Here is a 23,311-nt window from a genome sequence, read left to right as displayed (position 1 = left end):
TATTTTTTACTCAGTGTAAATATACAATTTAATGATTGTTAGTACATTTACAGAGTTGTGCAACTATCACCATATTCATTTTTTTATCTTTTTTTATTGTTTTATTGCTTAAAGTATTACAAAGAGTATTACATATGTCTGCTTTTTTTCCCCGCCCTTGACAATCCCCTGTCTTCCCCTACCCACCAGTGTCTTATGTCCATTGGCTATGCTTATATGCATGCATACAAGTCCTTCAGTTGATCTCTTAGCGCTCTCTCCTACCCCACAACCCTCTCTAGCCTTCCTGCTGTAGTTTGACAGTCTGTTCGAGGCAGCTCTGCCTCTGTATCTATTTTTGTTCATAAGTTTATAATGGTCTTTATTATCCATAAATGAGTGAGATCATGTGGTATTTTTCCTTCATTGACTGGCTTATTTCACTTAGCATAATGCTCTCCAGTTCCATCCATGCTGTGGCAAATGGTAAGAGTTTCTTCTTTTTTACAGCAGCATAGTATTCCATCGTGTAGATGTACCACTGTTTTCTAATCCATTCATCTACTGATGGGCACTTAGGCTGTTTCCAGATCTTAGCTATGGTGAATTGTGCTTCTATGAACATAGGGGTGCATATATCCTTTCTGATTGGTGTTTCTGGTTTCTTGGGATATATTCCTAGAAGTGGGATCACAGAGTCAAATGGGAGTTCCATTTTTAGTTTTTTGAGGAAACTCCATACTGTCTTCCATAGTGGCTGCACCAGTCTGCATTCCCACCAGCAGTGCAGAAGGGTTCCTTTTTCTCCACATCCTCTCCAGCACTTGTCTTTTGTTGATTTGATGATGCTAGCCATTCTGACAGGTGTGAGATGGTACCTCATTGTTGTTTTGATTTGCAACTCTCAGATGATTAGTGACTTTGAGCATGTTTTCATATGCCTCTCGGCTTTCTGAATGTCCTCTTTTGAAAGGTGTCTATTTAAGTCCTTTGCCCATTTTTTTGATTGGATTGTTTATCTTTCTCTTGTTGAGTTATACAAGTTCCCTATAAATGTTGGAGATTAAACGCTTATCAGTGATAACATTGGCAAATATGTTCTCCCATGTAGTGGGCTTTCTAGTTTTGTTGATGGTTTCTTTTGCTGTGCAGAAGCTTTTTATTTTGATGTAGTCCCATTTGTTTATTTTCTCTTTAGTTTCCAATGCCCTAGGAGCTGTATCAGTGAAGAAATTGCTTCCGCATATGTCTGAGATTTGGTTGCCTTTGGATTCTTCTAGAATTTTTATGGTTTCCTGTTGTACATTTAAGTCCTTTATCCATTTTGAGTTTATTTTTGTGTATGGTGTAAGTTGGTGGTCTAGTTTCATTTTCTTGCATGTATCTGTCCAATTTTCCCAACACCATTTATTGAAGAGACTATCTTGACTCCATTGTATGTTGTTGAATCCCAGTTACTCCCTCCCATACCTTGTGTTGTTGCTTTACAATTTATTTTTGCATAAGCTGTGACAACATAACACATAGCCACTATTTTTGCTTTACATAATCAGTTATCTTTTAGAGCAATTAAAAATTTGAAAAATACATTTCATATCTAAATGTATTTATTACATTTTTAGCACTCTTGATTCCTTTGTGTAAAATTGCTTCTGTCTGATATACAGGGTGGGGCAAAAGTAGGTTTACAGTTATAAGAATGTGAAACAGAGTTTATTCTTTTTTTTAATTAAATCTTTATTGTTCAGATTATTACAGTTGTTCCTCTTTTTCCCCCCCATAGCTCCCCTCCACCCGGTTCCCCTCTCACCCTCTGCCCTCACCCCCCAACACTGTCCTCATCCATCATAAGTGTACGATTTTTGTCCAGTCTCTTCCTGCAGCCCCCAAGCCCCCTCACCCCCAAGAATAGTCAGTCCACTCCCTTTCTATGTCCCTGATTCTATTATAATCACCAGTTTATTCTGTTCATCAGATTATTTATTCACTTGATTTTTAGGTTCACTTGTTGATAGATGTGTATTTGTTGTTCATAATTTGTACCTTTACCTTTTTCTTCTTCTTCCTCTTCTTAAAGGATACCTTTCAGCATTTCATATAATACTGGTTTGGTGGTGATGAACTCCTTTAGCTTTTTCTTATCTGTGAAGCTCTTTATCTGACCTTCAATTCTGAATGATAGCTTTGCTGGGTAAAGTAATCTTGGTTGTAGGTTCTTGGTATTCATCACTTTGAATATTTCTTGCCACTCCCTTCTGGCCTGCAAAGTTTCTATTGAGAAATCAGCTGACAGTCGTATGGGTACTCCTTTGTAGGTAATTGACTATCTTTCTCTTTCTGCTTTTAAGGTTCTCTCTTTGTCTTTTGCTCTTGGCATTTTAACTATGATGTGTCTTGGTGTGGTCCTCTTTGGATTCCTTTTGTTTTGGGGTTCTCTGTGCTTCCTGGACTTGTAAGTCTATTTCTTTCACCAGGTAGGGGAAGTTTTCTGTCATTATTTCTTCAAATAGGTTTTCAATATCTTGCTCTCTCTCATCTTCTGGCACCCCTATAATTTGGATGTTGGTACTCCTGAAGCTGTCCCAGAGGCTCCTTACACTGTCTTCGTATTTTTGGATTCTTTTTTCATTTTGCTTTTCCAGTTGGGTGTTTTTTGCTTCTTCATATTTCAAATCTTTGACTTGATTCTTGCGCTCCTCTGGTCTGCTGTTGGGAGTGTGTATAATATTCTTTATTTCAGTCAGTGTATGCTTAATTTCTAGTTGGTTCTTAATTATAACATCGAGGGTCTCACTAGATTTCTTGAGGGTCTCATTAAGTTTATCTGCGGCTCCTAGAAAATTCTTGAAAAACCTTAAAAGTGTGGTTTTGAACTCTATATCCAGTAGTTTGCTTTCCTCCATTTCTGTCATTTGTGTCCTGTTTCTTTGTCTCTGCATTTTTTTATGCTTCACTTTGTCGATAGAGTGGCTTTCTGTGCTAAGTGTCCTTTAGGGCCCAGTGGCTCAGCCTCCCCAATTACCTGAGGTAGACACTCTTGGTGCACCCCCTTGTGGTCTTTGTGCACAGTCTTGTTGTAGTTAAGCCTTGATTGTTGTAGCTATCACTGGGAGGAATTGACCTCCAGGCCAATTGGCAGTGAGAATCAGCTGTGTCTATGGTGGGAGAACTTCTGTGCTGAAGACACCCTTCTGGGGCAAGACTTGCTTCAGTGGGGCTTTGATGCTCACTGAGTCTGCCCCTGAGTATGTCCCTAATGGATCTGAGGAGTTGTAATTGGATGGTCCCACTCTGACCACTGGGTACATTGGCTCTTGGATCTAAGGAGGTGCTAATCTAGCCTCTGCCTGAGGCTACCCAGCAGAAGCCAGCTGTAAAGCAATGCAAGTTGCCCTGGGGCCTTGGGGCAGCTGCAGTTTTTTAAGTAATTTTCAGATTACAAAGGGCCGGGCCTTTCATATGCAAAAGCCTCTGTGCAGGGCTTGGGCGGGGCGGGGTCCCAGGGGATCAACAGGGCGGGCAGAGCGAGCAGTATGGCTGCTCTCAGTCCTACCCTCAGAGGCTCTGGCAATCACTGCGAGCGCCTCCCAGAGAAAGCTGCCCTCGAGTTCCGACTGATGCCAGACAATCCAGTTTCTACTGTATGAGTCTGGGTCCCCAGAGACTCGCCCGGAACTGGAGCTCAGAGCTTGAGACTCCCTCCCGATTTAAAAAGACAACCATGTCCTCAGCCGCCAGCCCTCTACGCATGCACCTCCGTACCTCTGCACTTTACTTCCGCACAGCACCTCCTCTGAGTCTCAGTATGCTTTTCTCTTTCCTTCTAGTTGTAGAATTTCCACTCAGCCAGCCTTCCTGTGGTTCTGGATGATGTCCATTCCATCTTTTAGTTGTGTTTTTGAAGTGGTTGTGGGAGGCAGCAATCTCCGGTGTTTACCTATGTTGCCATCTTGGTTTCCTCCCTGTATTCAATTTTTAATGCTGAAGTGAAATTACCACCTGAGTGGTTTAAAACAGACACACTTATGCTCTTACAATTCCTGAGGTCAGAAAGAGGAAATGGGTCTCAGTGGGATAAAATTAAGATGTTTGCAGGGCTAGGTTTCTTCTGAAGGTTACTGGGAAGAATCTTTCCTACTCCAACCTTAGATTAGAGTGCAAAAATTCTAAGGATATTTTTTATATATAACACATATTTCATAGTGAGGAATTAAATAGCAGCTCTTAACTTGTGATACAAGGTTGAAATGCCAAATTCTTTTGCCTAATGTGTCATGAAGCCCAGTGTGTAATAAACCCAAAGTTTATACCAAAGGAAATTAGTTCTCCCGCTTGTTGAAAAAAAAAAAATAGCAATTTTATGTAGATTCAGGGTCTATGTCTGTACCACAAAGCCAATCTTTGGGTTGGCATACAGTGCTTGGGGAGTAGTCCTCTGAAAGTCAACAGATTTTATGAGGAAGAACTAGTAGACACTGGATTAACTTAACTTATAAGGTGGCCTTTTGGGAACACAGACTCTCTAAGAAAATATTCCCTTCTGTCCAGACCCATAGGGAAAACAGATGATTAGAAGTTGGAGTAATAAAACAGAAATGTACCTAATGAACAGACATAGGGAGCTCTAAATATCTCCTCATCTCCATTCTCTCAGCGTGTGTGAGCTTGGGCTGGATGGAACCTGGTTGTTGCTTTTGGAATCCTAAGTTTGTCTAGGTTCTAGTAGTACTGTGCTTTCCTCCTTCCTGCTGTCTTGTCTGGGCAGAGAGCTTCAGTCTCCATCATCACCCATCCAGGAGGTTGTACTTTCCCATGAAGACCTTCCCCTCAGAGTTACCAAACAGATGAATCCAGAGGTCCAGTAGGTACAACATGAAAGTCTCAGAGAGAGTCAAGGCCAAGTACATTTACCTGAGGTATCTTGATAGCCATCATCCTATGGTTGTTGTTTGCCTGATTAACCAATAAATGATTAATTTATGACTCTAAAAGGAGAAGTGAACATTGAACTCAGCTCTTAGGTTTGATTGAGCAATTGAATTGATACCCCTCTAGGAACTGGCCTTTCAGGCCATTTCACTATGGACATTCCCTTTGCTGAGACCGCATTTCACTTGCGGTGACCACATTCCATTATCTCCCCACCAGGTACACATAAAAAAGTCTCCACCCAGAAAATAACCCGCTGCCTCCAGTCACTGGGGGCTGGAGCCATCCAGGTTCAGCCACCTGGTGGGGGGATGATCAAATAAATTCGTAATCCCTCACCACTCTGGCCTCATGTGTTCCTCCTTCAGCGACCTAACATCAACAACACATGGGTAATTGTTCTGGGGTTGTTGTTTTGTTTTTTTTTAATATATTTTTATTGATATCAGAGAGGAAGGGAGAGGGAGAGAGAGAGAGAAAAACATCAATAATAAAAGAGAATCATTGATCAGCTGCCTCCTGCACACCCCACACTGGGGATCAAGTCCACAACCCAGGCTTGTGCCCTGACCAGGAATCTAACCATGACCTCCTGGTTCATAGGTCGAAGCTCTACCACTTAGCCATGCCGGCTAGGAACAATTAACTGATGGAAGCCCAATTAGAGGTGACAATGGGAGGCATAAAGTATTTCAAGTAAAACTAGAACATATACAATGAGTTTTACAACTAAAATAAATAAGAAAATAGACTACTAGACATGAAGGGTGTCCAGTACAGTGAGGGCAGCTCTTCTTATTTTCATGATGGGGTCTATTCCACTCCGTTTCCATATTAATGAGAATGATTTATATCCAATATATTTCTTGCAAATATTATCTTGCAACAATAGTTCATAAGACATACATTTCATAGTATCTTCTTTCACTCTGGGTATTCAATTTACAGGAAAAATAATTTATTTGATAAGTAAAGAAAGTATGCTCAATAGCTTATCTTTGCAATTACTTCATTACCTATGACCTGAATATATTTGTGGGTTAGTTATTCATTTGCTTTCTCTCTTTGAAATTGTCTGCACAAGTCTCGATATTTGTATAGTGGGATCAGAATGTTTTTACTCCTGTTTTTTATCACATTCTTCTAAACAAGAAATTGGAGGCTTTTTTCACTCACTTTGTTGTCATTGAGTACCTTCATGTATGTACTAGAGGCCTGGTCCATGGACTCATGCACCGATGGGGTCGCTCAGTCTGGCCTGTGCTCTTTCACAGTCCGCGACCCCACCAGTACATAATCAGGACAGGAGAGGGATCGCAGGAGGGCGCTACGGTGTGTCTGTCCCATCTTGCCCACACCCCATTGGCCTGACCCAGCAGCAAGCCAACCTACTAGTTGGAGAGTCTGCCCCCTAGTGGTCAGTGCGTGTCATAGCAACCAGTCGAATGGTCAAATGGTCACTTAGGCTTTTATATATATATAGATAAATATGTGGGGAATTGTGAGTGTTTATCAATAGTGTGGGTTCAAATCTATCACTCAGTCATACTGTATTCTCTCGATGTCGATTATATTAGCCTCACCTATGTAATTATTGCCATTTTAGTTGATATACAATATTATATTTATTTTTTGTGTATAATATAGTGATTCAATATTTATATGCCTTAAAAAGGATCACTACAATAAGTCTAGTAACCATGTGTCAAATGCATAATTATAAGAGTATTATTGCTCTATTCCCTATGCTGTACATTGTAGCCCATGACTTATTTTATTACCAGATGTTTATACTTCTTAATTCCCTTCCCCTTCTACCACCGCAACACCACCCCTCCTCTCTAGCAACCATCAATTTGTTTTCAGTAACAAACTAGTTAGTTTCTGTTTCATTTTGTTTGTTTTCTTTTTTAGATTCCACATATAAGTGAAATCATATGAAATTTGTCTTTCTCTGACTAATTTCACTCACCATAATACTCCTTATATTCATCCATATTATTGAAAATGGCAAGATTTTGTTATTTTTATGGCTAAGTGATATTCCATTATATATATGTACCACATCTTCTTAATCCATTCATCTATCAGTGGATACCTAACTTGCTTCCATATCTACGCTATTGTAATCAATACTGCAATGACCATAGCAGTGCATTTATCTCTTCAAATTATTGTTTTCATTTTATTCAGGTAAATACTCAGGAGAGGAATGCTGAGTCATATGATACTTCTATTTTTAACTTTTAGAGAAATCTCCATACTGTTTTGCATAGTGGCTGCATCAATTTGCAATCCCATCAACAATGAATGAGGATTCCCTTTTCTCCACATCCTCACCAACACTTGTTGTTTGTTGACTTTATATAATAGCCACTCTGACTTGTGTGGGGTGATATTTCCTTGAGTTTTTGACTTGCATTTCCCTGATAATTAGTGATGCAAAACTTCGTTTCATGTGTCTGTTCGTCATCTATATGTCTATTAAGAGCAATGTCTACTCGGGTCTTCTTCCCATTTTTAAATTGCATTGTATGTTGTTTATGTTGAGGTGTATGAATTATCTATATATTTTGGAAATTAACCCCTTATCAGATATATCATTTGCAAATATCTTCTCACATTGACTAGGTTGCCTTTTTGTCTTATTGATGTTGATCTTCTGTGCAAAGGATTTTGTTTGTGTGTTTAATGTGATATCATTGGTTTATTTTTGTTTTTTGATGCTTGGCCTGTTTTATCTTAAAGTCAGCTGATTAGCAAACATATCCCATCTACTACCTTAATCTTCCTCTGCTATGAAAAAATGACATATTACACTGTTCTGGGGCTAAAATTCTAGCAATTTTGGAGGTGCTCATTCTGTCTGCTATAAAATCTTTTTCAGTAAGATATTGTTTGGTCTCTCAAGGACCCTTATATACAAGAATTAAAGAAGGCATTTTTCATAGGTGTATTATATGATGTCGTTCATGAATCCTTATATGAAATAAGTGAACAATGAATTTACAACAAGATCCAGAATGAGTAAATACCGTATTTGTTCAAAATTACTTGCAACTATGATTTTTATTCAGAAGATCTAAAACTACTTACAACTGACTCTAACACAGAACCACAGCCTTGCTGCTCAGAATGGTCCTCAGACCAGGACCTGCAACATCACCATCACTGAGGAGATTGTGTGATTTTCAGATTCTCAAGTCCACCAGGACCTGACAATTCAGATTCTGCATTCAAACTAGACTCCTTGGTGACTCATATGCACAGTGAAGTCGGAAAAGTGCTGGTCTAGACTAGGTGTTCTCACCTTTTAATGTGCACAATTGAGGCAGGATAATTACATGTGTTGGGTACTGTCAGTGTTCAGCAGCAGCCTTCAGACATTGTCAAACACACCTGAGGCACAGTCATCTCTGGTTGAGAACCACAGTCCCACAATGAAAATTAAAAGCATCCTGACAGAATTTCAATCAAAATCCCATTTCTTATCAGTTTGAGCTTTGAGCAGATCAGTAAACTCCTTCAAGCCCCATTTCTGCAATGTGGAATAGAAGTCATAATAATATTACCTCATATAAATATCTGCAAATCAGTAAATGTGACACATCACATAAAAAACTGAAAGCTAAAAACCACATAATCATAGCAATTGATGCAGAAATAGCATTCAACAAAATCCAACACCCTTTCTTGATAAAAACTCTCAGGAAAATTGGGAATACAGGGATCATACCTCAACATAATAAAAACCTTATATGTCAAATCTACAGCCAACATCATACTCAATGGGTAAAAACTAAAATGATTTCCCCTAAGAACAGGAACGAGACTGGGATACCCACTATCACCAACCACTGGAAGGGCTAGCCATAGCAATCAGACAAGAAGAAAAATAAAAGGCATCCAAATTGAAATGAAGGAAGTAAAACTGTCATTATTCACAGATGGCATGATATTGTACATAGAAAACTCTAAAGACTCAATCAAAAAAATACTCAATTTAATAAGTGAATTCAGCAACATAGCAGGATATAAAATTAACACTCAAAAAATCCATGGCATTTTTATACACCAATAACGAACTCTCAGAAATAAAAACTTTAAAAAAATCCCATTTACCATTGCAACAAAGAAAATTCTTAGGAATAAATACCAAGAAGGTAAAAGATCTGCACTCTGAAAATTATAAGACATTGAAAAAAGAAATAGAGGAATATATACCCAAGTGGAAGAATATTCCTTATTCATTGATTGGTAGAATCAATATCATTAAAATGTCTATACTACCCAAAGCAATCTATAGATCCAATGCAATCCCCAATGAAATACCAACAGCATATTTCACAGACCTAGAACAAATACTCTAAAACTATATATGGGATCAAAAAAGACCCTGAAGGGCCACAGCAATCTTGAGAAAGAACAAAGTTGGAGGGATCACAAGACCATATATCAAGTTATACTACAAAGCTACTGTACTCAAAACAGACTGGTACTGGCACAAGAAAGGCATATAGACCAATAGAACAAAACAGAGAACCCAGAAATTGACCAAAGTCATTATGCTCAATTAGTATTTGACAAAAGGGGCAAGAGCATAAAACAGAGTCAGGACAGTCTCTTCAATAAATGGTGTTGGGAAAATTGAAAAGATACATGCAAAAAATGAAACTAGACCACCAACTTACACCATACACAAAAATAAACTCAAAATAGATTGAAAACTTAAATGTAAAACGTGAAACCATAAAAATCCTAGAAGAAACCATTGGCAGCAAAATCTCAGACATTTCTTGTAGCAATATGTTTATGGATACATCTCCTAGGACCATGGCAATTAAGGAGAAAATAAACAAATGGAACTACATTAAAATAAAAAGCTTCTGCACAGCAAAACAAATGATCAACAAAATAATAAGAGAGCCCACTGCATGGGAGAATATATTTGGCAATGATATAACTGATAAGGGTTAACCTCCAAAACTTCTAGGGAACTCATTCAACTAAACAATAGGAGATAAACAATCCAATTAAAAAATGGGCAAAGGACCTAAATACAGAGTTCTCCAAAGTGGAGGCCAAAAGGCATATGAAAAAATTCTCAAAGTCACTAATCATCTGAGAGATGCAAATCAAAATGACAGTGAGGTACCACCTCACACCTGTCAGAATGGCTATCATCAAGAAATCAACAAATGACAGGTATTGGTGAGGATGTGGAGAAAAGGGAACCCTAGTGCACTGCTGGTGGGAATGCAGACTGGTGCAGCCTCTGTGAAAAACAGTATGGAGTTTCCTCAAAAATTAAAAATGGAACTCCCATTTGACCCAGTGATCCCACTTGTAGGAATATATCCTAAGAATTCACAAACACTCATCAGAAAGAATATAAGCACCTCTGTGTTCATAGCAGCACAATTTACAATAGCTAACATTTGGAAACAGCCTAAGTACCCATCCGCAGATGAGTGGATTAAAAAGCAGTGGTACATCTACACAATGGAATACTACAGTGCTGTAAAAAAGAAGGAACTCTTACCATTCTCAACACCATAGATGGACATGGAGAGCATTATGCTAGGCGAAATAAGCCAGTCAGAGGAAGATAAATATTACATGATCTCACTCATTTGTGGAATATAATGAACAACATAAACTGATGAACAAAAATAGATCCAGAGACAGAAACAACAAACAGACCATCAAACCTCAGAGGGAAGGCAGGGGAAGGTGGGGTGGGGAGGTAAGAGATCAATCAAAGGACTTATATGCATGCATATTAACATAACCAATGAACATAGACCCTGGGGTGGTGGGGGCTTATCCTGCGGGTTTGCAGTGGTGGGAAGGGGTTGATTGGGGGAAAAGGAGACATATGTAATACTTTAAACAATTTTAAAAAATGGAACTTCCATTTGACCCAGTGATCCCACTTGTAGGAATATATCTAAGAATTCACAAACACTCATCAAAAAGAATACAGTGGGGCCATGACTTACAAGTTTAATTGATTCTGAGAATGAGCTCGTTAAGGAGCTCATTAACTCAAATTACTCTGTCAACTCAAAGCAAAAAAATCAGCCAAGAGACATCTGGTTTCTCAAAAAACTTGTTAGTCGGGACACTCGTAAGTCAAGGCCCCACTGTATATGCACCTCTATGTTCATAGCAGCACAATTTATAATAGCTAAGAGTTGGAAACAGTCTCAGTGCCCATCAGCTGATGAGTAGATTCAAAACCTGTGGTACATCTATACAATGGAATACTATGCAGTTGTAAAAAAGAAAGAACTCTTACCATTTGCAACAGCAGGGATGGACCTGGATAGCATTATGCTAAGTGAAATAAACCATTCAGAGAAAGATAAATGTCACATGATCTCACTCATCCTATCTAATGAATAGAGAATATGCAAATATACTGTCACTCCATCACAAAGTTTGTAGTGCCCATAACCACAAGATGGCTGTGCCCAGTCCCTTCAGCACTGCCAGAGTCCCCCAGTCCTTTCAGCCCATCTGGGACAGTGGCAGGTGCGCAGTGCGGCTGGACCTGCCTTCATCCCCCCAGCTGCCCAGGGCGGGCCCAAGGTGCAGACAAGCCTCAGATGGCAGCTTCCCAGCTGCCCAGGGCGGCCTGAGGCTCAGATAAACAGGGCCGGCAGTGGCAGCAGCACAGGTGTGATGGGGGCATTGCCTTCCCCTGATCACCAGGTCGCCTCCCCGCGCCCCCCCCCCCCAACAATGGCTCTCAGACTGTGAGAGGGGGCAGGCCGGGCTGAGGAACCACCCTCCAGTGCATGAATTTTCATGCACCGGACCTCTAGTCTATATATATATATATATATATATATATATATATATATATATATATATATATATATATATATAATATGCTAAGTGTCTGACAATCCAACCAGTCACTATGATGCTCATTGACCACCAACGGGGGCAGACATTCAACACAGAAGCTGCCATGATGTGCACTGGCCATTTACAGAGACATGGCACCACGGACCTGGCACCCACAAAGCAACACTAGGCTTCCCGCAGGTGGGACACAGGCTCCGCCACTCCTCCCGGAGCAACACCCCCAACAAATTGCAGCCAACATTGCCAAGACCCCATGGTGCAAAATGTGGCCGAGAGCCCAGAACATGCCTAGGTTGCTGTCTCAATCTCCTCCTACTAGGGAGCGGGCAGGAGGCAGCCAATCAATGATTCTCTCTCATCATTGATGTTTCTATCTATCTCTTTTCCTTCCTCTCTGAAAGCAATTTAAAAAATATATCTAAATGTATCTCTTACAATTAATAAATTTTTTAATATGTTTTTATTGGGTTTTTTTACAGAGAAGGAGAAACAGAAAGATCCATGAGAGAGAAGCAATGATAAGCTGCCTCCTGCACAACCCCTACTAGGGATCGAGCCAGCAAAACAGGCATGCCAACAACCTGTAGGTGCATGGGACAATGCTCAGCCACCTGAGGTACACTGGAGAGGAAAATTAATCAATAGTTTGTGAGGATCTAAATCAAACCTTTTCACTGGTGATATAAGTATAAATCCTTAATTATTTTGACAAATGTGTCAGGAAGCCAAAGAGTGTGATGTCAAAAATTGCATATCAAAGGAATGCAGTTCTGCCATATTGAAGAGCAGAATAACAATTCTCTAGAGACATCAGGGTTGTGTTCCCACCCTAATCAGACTTTGAAGAAAAAGGGAAGTTGGGGATGGGGTAGAGTGGTAGGTCTTTTGCCCCTTGAAAGTAAGCGACAAGAAGACATGAAGTCATAAAAACTAAGTACACTGACTTACAATCTGGTCTCCTGGGATCAGAGAATCATTAGGAATATTTTCCTTTCTGTTTATTCTAAAGGCCCAGAGGGAAATCATGTGCTTAGAAGTTGGAATAACACAAGGGAAATGTGCGTGATGAGCAGGTATAGAGAGAGCTGTAAATATCTCCCCTGTGCAGTCCTGTTTGTACAAAGCTGGGGGACAGCGCATGGCTATTGCTTTTGATTCCTAAGTCTGGCTCAGGAACTGTTGCTTCACTCCTTCCTGCTGTCTCGTGTGGGACAGAGCTTCAGTCTCCACCATCCAGGGAGGAGTTCCACACGGACACCATCCTCTCAGAGACCCATTCAGGTGAGTCTGAGAGACCAGCAGGTACATCAGGAAAGGGTCAGAGAGAATGGAACCTGAAAACTTTTACCTGTGACCTGAAAGTGGAACCTGAACATTTATACTAGAGTCACTGTGACCCTAACAGCCTCACCCAGAGGCAAGAGTGTATTGTGTCTATATTCTTGGTTAAATAACTAATGTGTAATTAATTTAGTTAATACATTAAGAAAGATGTGCGTGTTTGAATCTGTACTACAAGGACCTTAGTTGACAATAAAGTGATAAGAACGGGAGTCCAGTTGGATGACACTGTAGAATGAGTGAGATGCACAAATTGATTGCAGTAAAATGAAAATGCGCCTGAGAAGATTCGTTTTTCTGGAAGAAGGTATTGGGGTATTGGGTGGGAAGAAGAGTCCAGTAAAGAGAGAGTGTTTGTATTAAATTTCAAAGATGGTGTGAATTGAGCATGTTTTGTATTTATTGAAAAGATCCTGACCAGTCAGGAAGTTGGTCCCTTGCAATAGCAATTTGTGAGACATTCATTGCAGTATCTTCTCTCATGCTGGGTATTTGTGTGGGGGAAAAAAGTATTTAATAAGTCTGGAAAGACTACTAAATAGTTTTACTTTGATTTATTTATAATTGGCAGGGCTGCATATATTCTTGGATTTGTTAGGAATTCCTACCCCATACTCAGCCTTTCCCCCGTGGTCTCTATGTGTAATGAGAAATTCTGGCATGCATTCTGGGAATATAAATTGAAGACTAACAAAATTCAAGGCAAGGATATAGGGTGCTGAGAAATAAGTCAGCATAGTTATATAGATGGAAAAATAGAAGTCATCCATTGTAGTTTAACTCTTAATGCCACAGAGGCAGCACAGTCAGTTTACATTTATGCAGTGAGGCCTTCACTGTACCAGCGAGAGGGGGAAAATATCTCCAAATCTAGTTAAAATTTCTTTTCTACTTCATGTGTGTTTTTAACATAAAATGCCCTTACCCAAGGGAAGCTAATGAGTGAAGAGGCTTAAACTTGGTTCTTCAGACAAATTTATTGAATAAATGTCTACATTAGAATCCTATAGCTTCGTAACGTATTCCGACACTAGTTGCTTAAAACATACAAACATATGCTCTTACAGTCTGGATGTCAGAGCCTTGAAAGGAGTCTCACTAACTAATATCCAAATGTGTGCAGGGATGGGGTCCTAGGCTGAGGGGAGGATCTGTTCTCGCTGATGCCTGTTAGTGTGGCTGGCCGCCTGCAATCCATGGCTCATGTTCCTTCCTCCATCTACAAGCCAGCTGGGTAGCATTTTCAAAGGTCTCTCTGAGTCTAATTCTTTTGTCTCTCTCTTCAGCATTAACAGAACCACTGTGCTTACCTATGTCCCACCTGGATGAGCCTGGCTCAACCTCTATCCTAAAATCAGCCGATTAACAAGCCTGTTCCATCTGCTACCCTAATCCTCCTATTGCTATAAAATATATCATATTTGTGTGCTTGGAGGCTGGAGAAACAAGAGAGAAATGTGCTTGCAGAGCAGGTACGGGGATTTATAAATATCTCCTCATCCCCGGTCTCTCAGCTTGTGTAACCTTAGGCTGGGAGGGCATGGTTATGTTTATTTCTCACTGTCATTTGTTCATTTGGAGGCCCAATTCTGACGAGGAATTGATACTTCACACTGTACAGCTGTCTTGCCAGTGAACAGAGCTTCAGTCTCTTTCATCAACCATTTAGGGAGGAATTCAGATGTCCCCACAATGACCTTCCTCTCAGAGATCTTATCCTGGTGAGTCAATAACACAATGACCCTGCATGACAGGGTCACAGAGAATGGAAGCCAAGAACATTCACCTATTTTCACCTAAGAGATGATTCAACTTAGTCCAGGGGCAAGAGACTGCTGCATTTGGTAAAATAATTAATGTATTTATTTCAGTGGCTACGTAAGAATTCATAGTGTGACTGCTACTCACACCGTTTATGGTCTTTCATACTCTTTATCCCTAAATTGCTCTCATATCAATGCTATTAAAATATATTTCAATTATGAAATTTAAACTGTGGTTCTGATCAGTGGTGATTTTGTCCCCTATGAGACATTGAGCTATTTCCAGAGAGATCTGTGACTGTCACACTGGAGAGGGGTGGGTGGAGGCAGGGATGCTAAACAATCTTCAAATCACAGGACAGACCTCACCACAAAGAACAGTCTGTCCCAGATGCCAACAGTGCCGATGCTAAGAAACTCTGAATTAAATAACATCACTGTTTGTAATATTTATAGCTGACTTCAGGTTGTTTTCCAAAATTGTAACACTTTCTGACAGTGAAATGAGAGTACACCCTTTTGCTACCAGTTTCAAAGTTCCAACCCCAATCAACATGACTGCTCTTCCAGTTTTTCCCCAGGCTGATGGGTATGAAAGATATTTCTTGTTGTTTTCTCAAACTATTACTCAGTTTCTGCAAACTTCACTTATTTTCTTGTTTTTCAATAGCATTTCCAGAAAACATTCTCTCTGAACTGATTGTTGTAAGATATTTTGACGACAAATTTTTAACATTTTATCTAAAGATATCTATTTTCTAACCACTGAGTTTCTTTCTTTAGTTAAGACAGTTTTGCTCACCTGTAAATTTTATATGTAGTTTCTAATGTTCATCAAAAATGTATTAGTGATTCTTACACCAAGTTCATACCCTCTATGATATCTTGCAAGCAGTAGCAGACAAGCCACCTCACTCCTCAATCTGTCCGCCACCACTTCTCATCACTCTCCTTCATGCTCATTCACCTTGCAAACTTGCTTCACTTTTTGACTTGAACATTGGACACCAGACCCTTCCCCAGGGCCTTTGCACTGGCCAGTCTCTCTGCTTTCACACACTTTCCCACAGAGCCTTGTATCTCCCTTCCTCTGTTGTGTTAAAAAGAAATATTTCAGGTCAAAAGCTTTTTTTAACATATTTTTTATTGATTTCAGAGAGAAGAAGGGAGAGGGAGAGAGAGATCAAAACATCAGTGTTGGGAGAAAATCATTGATCAGCTGCCTCCTGAAGGCCCCCCACTAGGGATTGAGTCCCACAACCTGGATATGTGCCCTGACCAGGAATCAAACCATGACCTTCTGGTTCATAGGTCGACACTCAACCACTGAGCAACACCAGCCTGGCCAAAAGCTTTTCTTTAAAAAAAAAACAACAACATTGTTTATTGAGCCAAATGCCAGCCAGGAAAGGGCCAGGTCCCGGAGCATGGAGTTGAAACCAGCAGCAGCAGAGCGAGGTACAGAAGACATGTCCACTGTCCTAGGAGAAAGTAAACTGGGGCAGGTCTGGGATAGACACACAAGTATTTACATTACCATTTTGATTGGTTACAGGCAAGATTCCTGAAAATTCATGCACATGGAGTATGCAGGGGTCTCTAGTGATCACTACAGATATTGATTCAAGTTCCAACATACATTCAGGAATGAGAGCAGTCTTTAGTAAGTGGATTCACAGCTTTTAGCTGGTTGACTACTCTTGTCTTTTTCTCTCACTCTCTGGCCCCAGTGCTATTTAATTTAGGACATCTCAAAATTTTCCCTGCTCACTTTATTGAGATCTCTGTTCAAATGACACCTTGCTTGCAGATCTACCTACAATCTCATGAAAAATAGAACTTCCTATTCACTTTCTCCTTTACACATACTTCCCTTTTCTTCTTACAAGCGGCCACCATCTGAAATAATTTATTATTTTATTATTTGTTTCTACATTCATCCCTCCTCATTGGATTGTAGAGACTTTTGTTTTTCAGCACCCTATTCTCACAGCCTGGACAGTGCCTAAAACATGGTCAGCACTCAATTTACATTCCTGAGAAACATGAAAAAAATTCTCATTCAAACTATAGAATACATGAAGCCCTCAGAGAAATAGGGGATTGAGACAAACAATCTATTTCAGGGGTGGCACTGGATATCCCATACAGGGGACCATATCCATACACAAAATATTAAAAGTAATGTCTTCACTATAAAATATTAATCGTAGCATTTCAAATATGTGAGTAATACAACTTTGTGTGAAAATTAGTCATGTTATTTTTATCTTTCCTGGTAGTCACCTCCACCACATGGAACCTGTGAATCTTACACAAATTTCAGAATTTCTTCTTCTGGGAATTTCAGAGAAGCCAGAACTGCAGCCCCTCATATTTGGGCTTTTCCTCTCCATGTACCTGGTCACTGTGTTGGGAAACCTGCTCATCATCCTGGCCGTCAGCTCAGACTCTAACCTCCATACGCCCATGTACTTCTTCCTCTCCAACCTGTCCTGGGTGGACATCTGTTTCACCTCCAACACCATCCCAAAGATGCTGGTGAACACCCAGACAAAGAGCAAAGTCATCACCTATGAAGGCTGCATCACACAGATGTATTTTTATACATTCTTTGCAGTGTTGGACAATTTTATCCTGACTGTAATGGCCTATGACAGGTTTGTGGCCATCTGCCACCCCCTACACTACATGGTCATCATGAACCCCCAGCTATGTCGACTCTTGGTTCTGGTGTCCTCCAGCATGAGTGCCCTACATTCCTTGCTACATAGCTTAATGGTGTTGAGGCTGACCTTCTGCTCAGACTTGGAAATCCCCCACTTTTTCTGTGAACTCAATCAGGTGGTCCACATTGCCTGTTCTGACACCTTTCTTAACAGCCTTATGATAAATTGTCTAACTGTGCTGCTGGGTGGTGGTCCCCTTGCTGGGATCCTTTACTCTTACTCTAGGATACTTTCCTCCATATGGGCAATCCCATCAGCTCAGGGGAAGTATAAAGCATTTTCTACATGTGCATCTCACCTCTCCGTTGTCTCCTTATTTTATGGTACAAGCCTAGGAGTGTATCTCAGCTCTGCTGCTACCCAAAACTCACATTCAAGTGCAACAGCCTCGGTGATATACACTGTGGTAACCCCTATACTGAACCCCTTCATCTACAGTCTTAGGAACAATGACATAAAGAGAGCCCTCGAAAGATTCTTTGGAAGGTAAGCTAACTGTACTACTCTGAAGAAGTGACCATGAATGCAGGGTTCAAAACCTCAGAGTCTGATGTTCTGACACAAATAAAGCCAATCTTTGGACCATATGTAATTGGAATTTCTAGTTATCTCATGAGTTAACTTGAATTACTTTACAATAATTTATTCTCTTATGACATATATCATTCCAAGTAATTTTTCTATTGTTTTCCTCAAAGAATAGTCATGAATTATGCTATTCCTATGGACAAAACTGCACTTGGCTACTAAGGGCATTTACATAATTTTATTGTACAGAAAAATCTGAGACTACAGTTTTCACTTATATGTTCCTCATTATTTTCTATAACACTACCTTTACTGCTCTTGTTGATAATGTAGACTTTAACATACTAGTATGTTTCATAGCTAGTCTCTTGGTTTTATAGTCTTTAATATTCTGTGTATCCCCATGCTTATCACAGCCACTGGCAAAAATTGACAATCTAATATATGTTTCCAAGCATCTACATGGAAATATAAATTTTAATAAATAGACCGATCTCATATAATTAGAGTCTGAGATGTCTTTAAATATGATGAAGCAAAAATAAACATACAGCCGAAACCGGTTTGGCTCAATGGATAGAGCATCGGCCTGCGGACTGAAAGGTCCCGGGTTCGATTCCGGTCAAGGGCATGTACCTGGGTTGTGGGCATATCCCCAGTAGGAGATGTGCAGGAGGCAGCTGATCGATGTTTCTCTCTCATCGATGTTTCTAACTCTCTATCTCTCTCCCTTCCTCTCTGTAAAAAATCAATAAAATATATTTTAAAAATAAAAAATAAACATACAACTTATTGTTACTCAAAAAATTTTTTCAGGGCATGCAACTACTCATTAAAATATGGCTATGATGTCTATGTGTAGTAGTCCTTATTCACTGGAGTGAAAAATTACCTGGAGAGTTTTATGTATTTTTTCTGAACTATTTTCCTGTTTCTGCTGAAAATCTTTCAATATACTCCCTAGAAATGTGCCTCCTTTTAGTGCTCTACGTTAACTATCTCCCCTTTTCTAAACGTTTTCAAATCCATCGAAGAGACAGCGAGTGAACAATCTCAATGTCATACAATACATATCTCCTTTATACTCAGAAATATCTTTCGTCTTTATGATCAAAGGATGAATCACACAGGAGTTTAAATCCTGCCCAGTCATGTGAGTAAGCATCACAAATTTTCCTGCACAAACATGCATGTCCTTCCACCCTGCCCTGACTACCTGGAAGGGAACTTCAGTGGAGGCACTTCTATACAGTTATCTGAAATGCATTTGAATAACAGAGTGATTGTGAGTGCTGTCCTTAAATATCAGTACAAACGCTAAAAGGAAGAAGTAGCAAATTACTATAATTTCCCTCAGTTATGTTCACTTTGATTATTGTACTAATTCTCTGTTGCTATTTAATAAGCCATCCTAAAAGCAAGTGGTTTCATATTATTCCTTTATTTTCTAATAGGTTTGTGTAGTGGGGAGGTGTTCTGACTTTGCTGGTCTCCTAAGATGGCATATGATCTTAGAGAAGAGAGTGAGAATAAATATATGTTTAATGAGCAGATGTAGTCAGCTATGGCTCTGCTGAGCTGGGCTGGGCTTTCTAATATATTGGGGGCTCAGTTATGGTAACTGATCTAGGGATGGCTTGGCTGGAATAGATGAGCTCTGTCTGCATGGCCTTTCCTCTGGGAGGCCCCCCTGGATTTGTTCACATGGCTGAGCCAGGTTTCTGAGTGAGAGGAGCAGAAATGCACCAAGGCCTGGTAAAGCGCACTGTCACTTCCACCATATTTAATTGGCAATAACAACTAAAAAATCCTAAGTCCAGCTCAGATTCAAAGGTGGAGAAAAAGACGCCACCTCTGGATGGGAGAAGCTCACAGTCACATTGCCAAAGACTTGGATGAATTGGAGCCCCTCTGCAAACATTCTACCACTTGTGTAAATGTCAATTCAGGGAAGTTTTATTTCTACATCCGCCCTGAATGGCTGAATGATCTTAGAGAAGAGAGTGAGAGTAAATATATGTTTAATGAGCAGATGTGAAAATTCTACACTAGCAGGTCGAGCCCTCCAAATATAAGCATGCCCCCTCTGCCACTTGCCTCCCACTTACCATATCTAGGCTGAAAAGAAATAAAGATTTTTCCTTCCAGATGTCTCAACTCCAAGGACTTAACTCATTGATTAACAGAGCTAAAGAGCTGTTGCTTTTCTGATTGCATCTTTTTTGGGCACGCTCCTGTAGACATTGCTTTTCTGTTTACTGACCTGCTCTTAACATATTCATAATGATTTCCAATCTGATACTTGTATTTCTTGGGGGTAGAGGTCCTGAGGGAAGAGGATGGCATTTGAAATGCACATACAACAGAGAAAGAGGAATTTGAAAAGGGAGGGAGAGTTGCTGTGTAAGTTCCACTTGGAATATCCTGAATATGAGGGTTGAGGAGAGAGAAGAATCTCAGGAGACTGCCAGGTAACCAACAGTAAGTGATGTTGCAAGTGCCTATGCCAGCTTCCCTTCCAATGGAAGACAGGTTTTATGACCACTAAGTATTAACTTATGTAAAAAACAACAACAACAAAAAAAAAACTCTAAATTCTTCACCTGGTCTCCTTATGACATTTTATTTGTCTATTTTACTAATTACCTTCTGGAAGTCTTCTAATTTGCTCTTTAGCTCTTTGGAGAAGGAAACACCCCCCCAAAATGAAATGAGCATTCATTGTTGAGTGTCCTGCCTGCTAGGGATGACACCTGGGAAGAAGGAGTCCAGTGGGATCAGAGATACACATGGAGGTGCAAACACATCTCCCAACGGTCAATTTGGCACAAGGTTGCATTCTGCTTTCCTCTCTCGCCTCATGAGAATCAACTCTCTCAGGGATTAGAGAGCCAAACAAGTGTTTCACTAATGAGGCTCATGGGAATTCAGCCCCTAAAGCCTCAGACACTGTAAATGCTTCTAATATACTCTCTCAAGTCTCGTTTACTAATATCCGGTGATGAGCAAACCCAACAGGACTTCCAGAGGTCTCGTGAGTGGTTCCATCTACCTTCCCTTCCTGCAGACAGGAGTTTCAACTTCATCCGTCATCTAAGGAAAAACTGGGCCCATGAAGTCAGACTGTTCCTTGATCATATCTAGTTAAGCCACAGTATCTTCACGGTGTCAGGGGATGTGGCAGAGCATAATGGACTCCTTTATTGGTAGTAACTTTGGGGGTATCAACAGGGATAACAAGTAAATAAACATTGGATAATACAGAGCCCTACCAAGTTAGTGTCCCGCGTCTCAGTGGGGGATTCTGAGTACACTAAAATATCCTTTCTCTTCAATTGGTCTCCTCTGGTATTAACTCTCAGTCCTGAGGCCTCCCTTCCCCAACAGCACTTCCTCTTGTTTCACTGATTTTTCTTACTCCCTTATTGGTGGGAATATCTGTCAAACATTCCACAGTGTGTCCTTTCAGGTGTTCAACAAATACTGATTCGGTGATGACAGCACGACAGGCAGTAGACTGTGTTCTAGGGTTAAAGGACAGAATATGACATTGTAATTTCTTTCTAGGTGCATAAAGTTTAAGGGAAAGAGATGTGGAAATAAACAAAGACAATATCCTGAGATAGAACTACAATCCTGGGAAAGTGATCAAAAGGTAGTCAACTCTTTCTGGGGACATTAATGAAGGCTACAGACAAGCTTATAATTGTACTGAGCTTTGAAGCTGTAGTGAATTCTTCCAGTGAATATAGGATAAGAGTCAGTAAGGAAGTAAATGTAGAAGTTAATTACACTGTAAAGTGTGCTTAGATTATACAAATGGTTCTAATATCTAACCAATAATGAAGACAGGGGATGAAAAGTGAAATGCGAGTTGGGCCATGTGGCAGCCAATATAACAGAGACCTTGTATATTTTATTAGTTACTACATTTATATTAATTCTGAAATCACTGGAGTGAGTGCAGGATTATAGCCACTGATATCCATGATCAGGTTCACTTTGTGGGAAGATCACCCATGCTGACGTGAGGAACAAAGAATTGCTGATTTCAAAGCCATACATAGAGAGTGGTAGTGGAAAAGGCAGTGATAGAAGGTGTGAATGAATCTGATGGGCAGTTGAAACTGTGTAGCCAAAAAATCACTGATTAAAGCTGGCACAGGCAAGCATTTTCTATTCATTATTTTACTTAATTATTTCACTATCTCTACAGATTGGTACCATGATCCCTATTTTATGGTACAGAATACGAGACTTACGCCAGTGGCAATGCTAACAAAAGGCGCACAATGGAATCCAGAGTCAAGCACAGAGCTCATTATTTCCAAGGTTCTCTGTTCATGTTTCACTAATATTTTTATTTTAATAAACTTTATTTTTAAAACAGTTTTAGATTTATAAAAAAGTTCCAGAGAGTTTCCCCAAACTCCATACCCAGTTTCCCCTATTTAAAATCTCCTGTCCAGGATACAATGTTACATTTAGAGGTCATTTCTCCTTAGACTCTTCTTTGCTATGATAATTTCTCAGACTTCCCTTGTTTTTTTAATAATATTTTTATTTTTAATTACAGTTAATGTACAATATTATATTAGTTTCTGGTGTACAACCCATTGATTAAACAATTATATCACTTATTAACTGTTCACCCCCATAAATCTAGTACCCATCTGACACCATTTATAGTTATTACAATATTATTGACTATATTTCCTATGCTGTATTTTACATCCCCATGACTATTCTGTTACTACCAATTTGTACTTCTTATTCCCTTCACCCTTTTACACCCTTCCCCAACCCCATCCCATCTGGCTACCTTCAAAATGCTCTCTGTATCTATGAGTCTGTTTTTGTTCTGCTTGTTCATTTATTTTGTTTTTTAGATTCCACATATATGTGAATTCATCTGGCATTTGTCTGTCTCTGTCTGATTTATTTCACTCAGCACAATATCCTCTAGGTCCATCCATGTGGTTGCAGATGGCAAGATTTCATTCTTTTTTTGGCTGATTCATATTTCATTGCATATATGCACTCCTTTATCCATTCATCTATGATGAACACTTAGGATGCATCCATATCATGGCTACTGTAAGTAATGCTGCAATAAATATTTGGATGTACATGTCTGTTTTTGGTTACTTCTGATAAATACCCAGA

The 23,311-nt window shown here is 39.8% G+C and overlaps 1 protein-coding gene and 1 pseudogene across 1 annotated transcript; one reads left to right on the top strand and one right to left on the bottom strand.

Moving 5' to 3' along the window:
* LOC132234517 (adhesion G protein-coupled receptor E2-like) overlaps positions 1-23,311 on the bottom strand; it is a 674,172-nt pseudogene that overhangs the window by 517,691 nt on the left and 133,170 nt on the right.
* Positions 17,184-18,107, top strand: LOC132234157 (olfactory receptor 7A5-like). The gene has a single exon (XM_059695202.1). It carries the CDS (start codon positions 17,184-17,186, stop codon positions 18,105-18,107), a length of 924 nt encoding a protein of 307 aa, XP_059551185.1.

This window comes from Myotis daubentonii, chromosome 5, assembly GCF_963259705.1.
Source record: "Myotis daubentonii chromosome 5, mMyoDau2.1, whole genome shotgun sequence".
In the NCBI taxonomy this organism is placed as follows: Eukaryota; Metazoa; Chordata; class Mammalia; order Chiroptera; family Vespertilionidae; genus Myotis; species Myotis daubentonii.
Note: the sequence above shows the minus strand (reverse complement) of the source record. Positions and strands in the feature narration are given on the sequence as shown.